This window comes from Hippocampus bargibanti, linkage group LG20, assembly GCF_051943395.1.
Source record: "Hippocampus bargibanti isolate YZ-2025 linkage group LG20, ASM5194339v1, whole genome shotgun sequence".
NCBI classification, from domain to species: domain Eukaryota; kingdom Metazoa; phylum Chordata; class Actinopteri; order Syngnathiformes; family Syngnathidae; genus Hippocampus; species Hippocampus bargibanti.
In genome coordinates, this window is record NC_142753.1 from 3,285,554 (window position 1) to 3,295,517 (window position 9,964).

Sequence of the window (9,964 nt, forward strand, 5' to 3'; positions counted from 1 at the left end):
TTTTTTTTTTGGGGGGGGGGGTTGGGTAATACCGCGAACATGTATACTGTGACTGCAAAGTATCCTTTTGAGTTTTGAAAGGTGCTTATAAATGAAATGTATTATTATTATTATTTGCAAATCTGATTTTTATTTTTCATCACATATGAACAGAAGTAGACCCGGTTTTACCCAACATGTAAATCAGTACAGGCTTTAAAACTGACTACCTAATAAAGTTTAGAACCCAAACATAAATTAACAAAACAAACAAAATTAAGAAGCTGTCAACATCTAGAAACCTCACTTCATATTTACATTTCACAGAAGTAGGATTGTTTTTTTTTTTACATTTTTATTTTAAAAAAAAGCTATTTTCTTCTCTTCACAGACTAATTATCGTCAGTAAAAGTTGCTGAGTTTTCATGCTCCATTTCCTGTTGTATTCTGAAAATTCCCAGCCCCACTGAAGGCGCCGTGGTTCATCACAATACATATTGGTTTATAGAGCGCTTTAACAACCGCTGAATCTGTAACAAAGCGCTCTTAGTGGGTCAGTTTTTCACAAAACTGTGAGTTACAAAGTCCTCAGTGTTTCCTTCTTTTGTATGCAATAACGGGGTTGTGGGGGGTGTGTATCATGGTGGTGTAATTGATGGTGGGGAAATATCCGTCCACCAGGTCGAAGTCGTACAGGCGCAGCATTGTGGACCAGATGGTTTTGATCTGCACGTAGGCGAAGTTCTCCCCGATGCAGCGATGTCTCCCTGTATTAGAAATACAGTAATCAGAAATTGGAGATTTACTTTCCATGCCCCCCCCCCTATTAGCATTGATTTTTAAGCACTAAGAAAAATGACATGCTACTTTTTTATTGTTATTGATATGATTATCCATATTTTTTTCAGGTCATCTAATACTATAGGATTGAGTCAAACAACAAAAATTATTTTCTGTTAAAGGACAACCGACACCATTTTTTTTGTTTCCTAACTGACATCAGAGAAACGTTTTATAGCATCTAAAATACCCAAAACACGCAGGCTGATATTTTTTGTCAAATGCAAAACACCAATAAAAATGACTTAGTGTCCCAAAACTGCCACAAAATGAGATCGAAAGTAGGCAGATTCAGAAAGTCCCGGCCCCTCGTGATGTCACACCAGGATACTCCTTCACAAACTGCCTTGCTCCAGAATCAAAACAATGGCTTCAGAGAGTTCAGATTCTGAGAAGATGCTTTCTTGTTACTCATCCAGTTTTGAATATGATTCAAATAGTTCTGAAGAGGAAAGCATAAGTGTTTGCAATCGATTAAAGAAGTCCTTCTGTATCAATTCGAGCCATCTGGACTCCAATGTAGTGCCCAGAAAATGCTCAAGATGGCGCACAAGCTCCGTTGGAAATGGGCTGATTTGTCCGCTGGGAATTTGTGTAAGCTTGTACCAGGGGTCGGGAACCTATGGCTCGCGAGCCATATATGGCTCTTTTGATGATTGTATATGGCTCGCTGATAAAACTAAATACATATCGTTCTTTTCGCCGTTCATTTCCCGATGGGGCTGCAGTTGGCGGAAAGCGCAATTTTGATTGGATGACACTGACCTAGAATGGCCGAAAGCGCCATTTTGATTGGATGATAGCGGCCGTCATGTTGAAACAGGTAAACGCCCCTTTAAATGAGCCCAACTAGTGCACTTCAGCGTGAATGCACCGGAGCATTAGAGGAGAGAAAATGTTCTGATTCTAATTTGCAGTGAAACAATACCATCGATGAAACAGTCGAATGCCAGTGACATTTTAACAAGCCCCATGTTAACGTTAGCATCAACATACTTCTGCGAGAAGTAGATTGCAGATAGCAAGTGTGGAAGCTTATGAGCCGTGTGCAGGCTAGCTAGCAGTAACTTCGCCCCTGGACCGGCAAATTGAATTTCATTCCGATCGTTTGCCTGGATTTTTACCAATCACGAGGAACGGAAAACCATCCATGTTAACGGTGAGTACTATCACAAAGTTATTTTAAATAATACATTCTGATATTTTGTTGAAAAGTGGCCGCGCGTGTGTGTGCGCGCGCGCACGCGAGCATTTATGTGCGCGCGTGCGTGTGGCTCTCACTGAAAAACATTTCCAAATATTTTACTTTTATGGCTCTCTTAGTCAAAAAGGTTCCCGACCCCTGGCTTAGACCTTCTTTATGCTGTTACCGCAATTGGCTGCGACACACAACGAATCACCATCTCATTATGTAATTTTCCTTCTAATTTCCCCATCAACACTGTGTTTTCAGATGAAAAAAGTACCCAAAATGCATTGTGTGTCGCTTTCTCGGTCAGGGGCGTTCCCTCCGTGACGTCACTTAGGGCATCGTCATCAACTCGAAAACAAGACTTCATTAATATTCAGCGCGAGTCTTAAAACGTAAAATATAGCTATATGCCGTGGAATCTTTGTAAAATGTGCTCATTAGAAGTCATTTGAAGTGATTTTACAAATTATGGACGCAACTTGTCCAGAGGTTTCGGTTGTCCTTGAAGTGACATATCCCCTAAAAGACTTTGGTCAGCTAGATGACTCAAGTTGTTGCTTGATTGTTCTCCAATAGATTTTTTAAACAAATAAATGACCAAAAAAATGCTTGATCTTTTAGCATAGAAAAGATGAGTACCGGCTCCAAAAGGCACATAAGCAAACTTCTCGCCAGCGGCAGGATTATCGTTGAGATAGCGGTCGGGGTCAAACCGTGTCCTCTCACACCACGTGTCCTGCAGTCGGTGGTTTACAGTCGGAGACACGCACACCTGGTGGCCCGCGGGGATGGTAAACCCTGAGGCAGTCTGTAGAACCATAGGGCGACATTGCAGTTACTAGAAATGCCATACAATGTGCAAAAATGTGTCCACTCCAGTGCCAGGGTTTTTGTCATTGTTACTCAAATTCCAGGACCTACACAATATTGAGTTTTCGGACTACATAAACATTTAACGCAGCGTAATAAACCTTACTCTTTTTTTTCATCTGAAAAAAAGTTAATTCCTAAGTTAAATGGGTCTAGAGTTATATGAGCTTGAAATGAGGACGGCTGTCCAAAATACAATGCAATTCTGTACATACATATTGGTTTAGATAGCGCTTTAACAACAGCTGAAGCTGGAACAAAGCGCTCACATGGAAAAAAGGGAAATCTTTCCCCCTTGTGGAAAAGAAAACACATTGCCAGAGGCCATGTCAGTTTTATCAGCACAAAAGCAAGAAAAAAAACGAACACAATTGTGAATGGCGCTCTATGTCATATTTTAAATTCCAGAATAAATTTGTGAATTGCAGTGAATTAGTTAAAATACTACACAGAGAATTTGAACATCTACATCACCGGTGTCAAAGTCAAGGCCCGCGGGCCAAATCCGGCCCGTCACATCATTTTTTTCAGCCCGCGAAAGCAAATCAAACTTGTTAAATTCCACGATGATTGCTAAAATCTGAGCCAAAATGTCATATTTTTGGATGTCAACCACAATAAAAGTCATTATTCTTGACTTCAGATTTGAAAACGAGTTATTCATTAATTTGCTGTGTGCTCTATATGCAATATTTGAAGGGGTTTAAACATTCTAATGGGTTCCCCAAATTCATAAGGGCCCTCGAGAGGAAACCATAACTACAATGTGGCCCGCGGCAAAAAATGACTTTGACACCCCTGATCTACATGATGCGCTTCGGTGGCTTTTTTTTTGTTTGCAGCCGTGTAGAAAATCAACACGGATGGATGTCGTTACCTGTGGAGAACGAGCCATCCTCATCATGGTCATGATGGGTGGCCGCAGCCTAAGCGTCTCCTTCAAACAACGCTCCAACAGACTGAGGTCCTTCAACTGCAAACAATGTCATTAATCACAAACACATGATTGAATTCAGATTCATCAAGTGATACCTGATCCAGGTGAAGGGGGGGCAAGTGGTCGCCACACACGGCCCTCTGTTCGGCGTAGCAGCGCTCTTGTGTGGCTTTGTCCCTGGCCAAAAAGAAACCCAACCAGGCACTGGTGGTCGACGACGTGTGCTGACCGGCTAGCAGGAGGCCAATCAGCATGCCGGAGATCTCGTCATCTGACAGTGGACGCCCGTCCCTGAAAAAAATGGAGAGAGAAAAAAAAACACGAATCCCACTTGGAATCCAACTAGCGTTGAACAGGAATTTAAAATGTTTTTTTTTATTCTTACTTGTAGGTAGCATCCATGAGCGTCTGCAAGATATCATCCGCTTTCTCCTCTGAGCTTCTTCGTTTCCGGATAACATTAAAGAAGATGTTCTTGATCTCCCGGTGAGCTTTGTCCCGCTTCCTAATGATGACAAAACATCTTCAATCATCCTAGTAGTACCGGCACCACAAAAAAAAAAAGCCCAGTATTGGGCGCGAATGGCTGCCGCTGCTCACCCGCACAAAATAATCCTGTGACTTTAAAGTGTCCTTGAGAGTTTTGAAAGGCGCTTAGAAATAAAATGGCACCTTTATGAAAAAAAAAATCAGGAATAACTTGCATGTGTATCGCATGGAAAAACCCGACGCAAGTGCATACCGTATTTTCCGGTGTATACGGCGCACCCTTAAAGGACAACCGACACCATTTTTTTGTTTCCTAACTGTCATCAGAAAAACGTTTTATAGCATCTAAAATACCCAAAACATGCAGGCTGATATTTTTAGTCAAATGCAAAACACCAATAAAAATGACTTAAAGTGTCCCAAAACTGCCACAAAATGAGCTCAAAACTGGAGATTCAGAAAGTCCCGCCCCCTTGTTCGTGACGTCACTTTTATTCACACACTGCCATGTTCCAGAATCAAAACAATGGCTTCAGAGAGTTCAGATTCGGAGATGTTTTCTTGTTACTCATCCAGTTATGAATATGATTCAAACTAATATTCAAATAGTTCTGAAGAGGAAAGCATACATGTTTGCAATCGATTAAAGAAGTCTTTCCGTATCTATTCGAGCCGTCTGGACTCCAATGTAGCGTCCCAGAAAATGCACAAGATGGCGCACAAGCTCTGTTGGAAATGAGCTGATTTTTCCGCTGGGAATTTGTGTCAACTTACACCTTCTTTATGTGTGTTACCGCAATTGGCTGCGACACACAACAATTCACCATCGCATTATTTATGTAGTTTTCCTTCTAATTTCGCAATCAACATGGTGTTTTCAGACGAAAAAAAGTACCCAAAATGCATTGTGTTTCGCTTTCTCTGTCAGGGGTGTTCCCTCCGTGACGCCACTTAGGGCATCGTCATCAATTCGAAAACAACACTTCCTGAATATTCAGCGTGAGTCTTAAAAGATAAAATATAGCCATATGCGGTGGAATCTTTGTAAAATGCGCTCAGTAAAAGTCATTTGAAGTCAATTTATAAATTATGGACACAACTTGTCCTTTAAAGGACAACCGACGTCTCCGGACAAGTTGTGTCCATAATTTGTAAAATGGCTTCAAATGACTTCTACTGGGCGTATTTTAATAAGATTCCACCGCATATAGCTATATTTTACGTTTTAAGACTCGCGCTGAACATTCAGGAAGTCTTGTTTTTGAGTTGGTGACGAGTCCGTACGTGACGTCAGAAAAGGACCGCCTCCTCACCGTAAAAAAGACGCATCGTAGCGTCGTTCCATCACGTCAATGTATTTTGCTGTACTGTTTTTTTTTTTTTAAACCATGTCTTACACCCAAAAGCCGCCAGCAGAGGGAGGCAAACTCCATGGAAGGAATATATCAGCCTGTGGAAACGGGCTGATTCATTCTTCACCGGAGCTGGTCGCCTTTTTGTGCCTCTTTTTTTGTGAGAGATTGTCCCCCAATGTTCCCTCAAAATGGCCCAAATAAATTATTTAATCGATTGCAAACATGTATGCTTTGCTCATCAGGACTATTTGAATCATATTCATAACTGGATGTGTAACAAGAAAGCATATTCTCCGAATCGGAAGCCATTGTTTTGATTCACAAGCAATGCAAGACGTCTTGGTGTGACGTCATGAAAGGGGGCGGGGCTTTCTGAAAATGCCCAATTCGCAGTTCAATTTTTTTGCAGACTTTGGACACTTTAAGTCATTTTTATTGGTGTTTTGCATTTGACTAAAAATATCATACTGTATGTTTTGGGTATTTTAGATGCTATAAAACGTTTTTATGGTGTCAGTTAAAAAGTGACGTCGGTTGTCCTTTAATGAATGGTGTATTTTCAAACCTTTTCCATATATAAGGCGCAGGGTCATCTTTTGAAGATGCGGAAAATGTAATTTTCTGTCGCAAAATTTAACTGGTGACACTGCGTTTTTTTGGGGTCCATAACGGGGCTTTGGCGCCATCCTGTGGAATTTTTGCACACACACAAAAAAAAAATCCCACAAGTGTTTCCAGCAAATATGAACTGCCGCTAGGTTATTAAAAAAAATAAACACTAATTTATTGCTAATCTAGCCTCTGAGAAGGAAAATATTGCTAAGCGTCACGGTTTCCAACGATATCATCTTCCCACCTGAAGCTGGGCAGTGGCAGCCATCCTGGCAGCAGCCACGCAGCGTGACTAAAGCCTCCATCCAGGTCGGCGTATAGCTGAGCCACGTGCTCATCCAGAAGGCCGCGGATCTCCTTGCCATGGAGGCAGCTGCTGGCCGTCAGAATGATGAGCTCGGACAACGCCTCAAAGAGGTCTGAAAGTAAGGAAAGACTCAGATATGGAACGAGATGAATAACGTGTAGTGTGCTGTTATTTTTTGGGGGCCATAAATGGATGAAGGGATTGATCTTACTTTTCTGCCCACTCTCTCCCCATCTTTGAAAATACTCAACAGTCTCCGTCTCGATGATCTTGACATGTTCCCTAAAACGAGCCAAGTTCAGGCCCGTTTTCAGCATTTTCTTTTGTTCCAGAAAGATCTACACCCAAGCACATAAACAACATCCAACATCCTTTTTTTTCCCTCCTCTTTTGGATGACAAATGAGTATTCCCGACCGACTCTCACTGGGTTGGGGACGTCGTAGGCGACTCCTTTGCCAAAAACGGGCGTGGTGAGGCGGGAGTAGACGTCTTCGGCGTTCAGGTCCTCGTTCTTGCTGTTGAAGAGGAGTGATGCGGCGTCACTTCCCAAAAGGTATGTGAAGGTTTTGCCCACCATGGTGAAACTGAACACCGGCCCATACTGTGGAGGATGTCACAGGTTTAACCATTTTGGTTTACTTATTTCTTATCTGCAAATGTCAGGAAACTTCCCAGGGGTATTTTCAGATTTGGAAATGTATTTAATTCATTCATTCATTATCCGAGCCACTTCATCCTTATAATAATAATAATAATAATAATAATACATTTAATTTCTAAGTCCCTTTCAAAATTCTCAAGGACACTTTACAGTCACGTGATTTTTTTTGTGCCGGTGAGCAGCGGCAGCCATTCGCGCCAGTGTTCGCTCTACCCGGAAGTAACACAGCAGCAAAGTTATGAAAGGAAGAGGAAAGGAAAGAAAGGGGGGGGGGGGTCAAAAAACTAAATAACAAATATGACAACACAAAGACACAGAGAGTCATTCATTCTTCAGCATTTGCTGTACCCTCTTTGTGACATGAAGCAGTTTTAGGACAACCTAAACATTCAATGCCGTGTAAGAAACTTGACTCTCTTGTTTCATCGGAAAAAAACAGTTAATTCCTAAATTATATGGGTCTGGAGTTATATGAGCTTGAAATGAGGGTATTAGGGCCGCAGGGCATGTTGGAGTTATCCCTGCCAGTTTCGGACAGTAGGCGGGGGACACCCTGAACCGTTTGACAATTAATCGATGATTTTCCGATTAACCAGGAGCCGGATGAAGAGGCTCGGGTATCTGATTAGTATGCCTCCCCTGGTGAGGTATTCCAGGCATGCCTGGGGATTGGCTCCCAAAGAATTCCCAAATAAAAATTTATAAATTATAATAATAATAATACATTTCATTTATAAGCACCTTTCAAAACTATCAAGGACACTTATGGTATGTATGCTGATCCTAATGATGAATGTCTAAAATGTACTTACATTGCATCAAACGTCATATCATTTTGTCCATGTTGTTTTATATATTAAGATATAATTGTTAAAACTCGTGTATTATTAAAATAACGTACTTTTTCATAGGCGTTTTCCAAAAAATCAATGGGACTTCTGCCAAACGCAACAGCATGTCCCAAGAAGGGGACACTGGAAGGGATGTACGGTGGATAAATCTGAGGAGGAAAAATAAAAGAATTTAAATTCATGTATTATTTTCATTATCTTGAGTAAAACTTACCGCATTCTTGTCAGAAGTCTGTCTGAGAAGTATTTTGCTGTAAAAATATCCCAAACTGAGCATGATGGCAGAAGCAGCCAGGATCAAGGGAGTTAGGTTATCGCTCATTTCGCCTACAGTGTCCCCAAGTACCTTCGAACTTATTTGATACAAGTGCATGGACATATTTAAAATTTATCCTCCCCGGATCGCTTCACAAGAATCGAAGACAATTCCAGTCGAAATTATTGGGGCGCCGGTGTTGTTTCCCTGTCATTGCTCCCTGTCGACGTCGGTCCCGCCTCCGCCTGACCGACTCCAGTTGTCGATTGGCTGCTGGTGTCGTGTCCGTCAAGCAGTTCCTCTTACGATTGGCTGCTTCCGTCTGAACCGATCTCAGGTGTTATGATGTCACTGAGCGGCCGGACGATAATACATAATGTTGTTTTTTATTTAAAGAGATTCAATACTCATGAAAATTTAGAGAGGATATATCGATTTTTTAATCCAGTTTTGAGGCGTAATTTACAAAAATACTCCAAGATTGGTGGCGCCTTCGATGTTGTGACGTCACGAGTCCCTCAGAAATACTTTAAAATGACTGCTTCGTTACTATAAATGTAACTTTAAAGGACAACCGACACCATTTTTTTATTTCTTAACTGACATCCGAAAAACGTTTTATAGCACGCAGGCTGATATTTTTAGTCAAATGCAAAACACCAATAAAAATGAGCTAAAGTGTCCCAAAACTACTTCAAAATGACCTCGGAGATGGCGAGTTTCAGAAGATCCCACCCCCTTGTTCGTGACGTCACGCCAGGACGTCTTGCCTTGCTCTAGAATCAAAACAATGGCTTCAGATTCGGAGAAGAGGCTTTCTTGTTACTCATCAAGTTAAGAATATGATTCAAATAGTTCTGAAGAGGAAAGCATAAATGTTTGCAATCGATTAAAGAAGTCCTTCTGTCTCATTTTGAGGCGTCTGGACTCCAATGTAGCGTCCCAGAAAATGAACAAGATGGCGCCCAAGCTCTGTTGGAAATGAGCTGATTAGTCTGCTGGGAATTTGTGTCAACTAGTATCAAATAGTAGTCTTGATGCAACACACAACTATTCACCATTGCGTTATTTATGTTTTCCTTCGAATTTCGCCATCAACACGGATCAACACGAAGTTTTCAGACCAAACAAAGTACCCAAAATGCATTGTGTCGCTTTCTCAGTGAGGGGTGTTCCTTCAGTGACGTCACGTACGGACTCGTCACCAACTCAAAAACAAGACTTCCGGAATATTCAGAATTCCGGAATATAACCGGGACTATCGATATATCCGATATCGATATAACGAGACTTTACTGTGTATGCGGTGGAATCTTTGTAAAATACGCTCAGTAGAAGTCATTTGAAGCCATTTTACAAATTATGGACAGAACTTGTCCAGAGACGTCGGTTGTCCTTTAACATTTGTTGGGTTAATTTGCTATACGAACATCTTTAAACATCTTTTTGCATCATTTTGTTTTGGACTTCCTGATACGTCATCCTGCCTTCCTTTACATGATATCACATCCCATTACGTCACATCCTATTGCGTCGCACCCTGTCAGTCATATAAATGCTCTCCCAGTCCGTCTCTCTCTCTCTCTCCCTTCCTGCTTTCTCCTCGGCCGACC

General features: G+C 41.5%; 1 protein-coding gene across 1 annotated transcript; it reads right to left on the reverse strand.

Moving 5' to 3' along the window:
* Positions 1-55: 55 nt before the first annotated feature.
* On the reverse strand, positions 56-8,576 carry cyp51a1 (cytochrome P450 family 51 subfamily A member 1). The gene is made up of 10 exons (XM_088986890.1): positions 8,310-8,576; positions 8,146-8,244; positions 7,008-7,184; positions 6,793-6,919; positions 6,519-6,693; positions 4,204-4,323; positions 3,914-4,109; positions 3,759-3,854; positions 2,651-2,819; positions 56-746 (listed from the first exon to the last, which is right to left on the reverse strand). The coding sequence occupies exons 1-10, from the start codon at positions 8,472-8,474 to the stop codon at positions 568-570; spliced, it is 1,503 nt and encodes a 500-aa protein (XP_088843016.1). The 5' UTR covers positions 8,475-8,576; the 3' UTR covers positions 56-567.
* Positions 8,577-9,964: the final 1,388 nt, after the last annotated feature.

Coding starts and splice junctions, on each gene's coding strand:
- cyp51a1 (XM_088986890.1), bottom strand. CDS start 8,474: ATGTCCATGCACTTGTATCAAATAAGTTCGAAGGTACTTGGGGACACT. Junction 6,694..6,792: donor GGGAGAGAGTGGGCAGAAAA/GTAAGATCAATC, acceptor CCTTACTTTCAG/ACCTCTTTGAGGCGTTGTCC. Junction 4,324..6,518: donor CTGCCACTGCCCAGCTTCAG/GTGGGAAGATGA, acceptor TGTCATCATTAG/GAAGCGGGACAAAGCTCACC.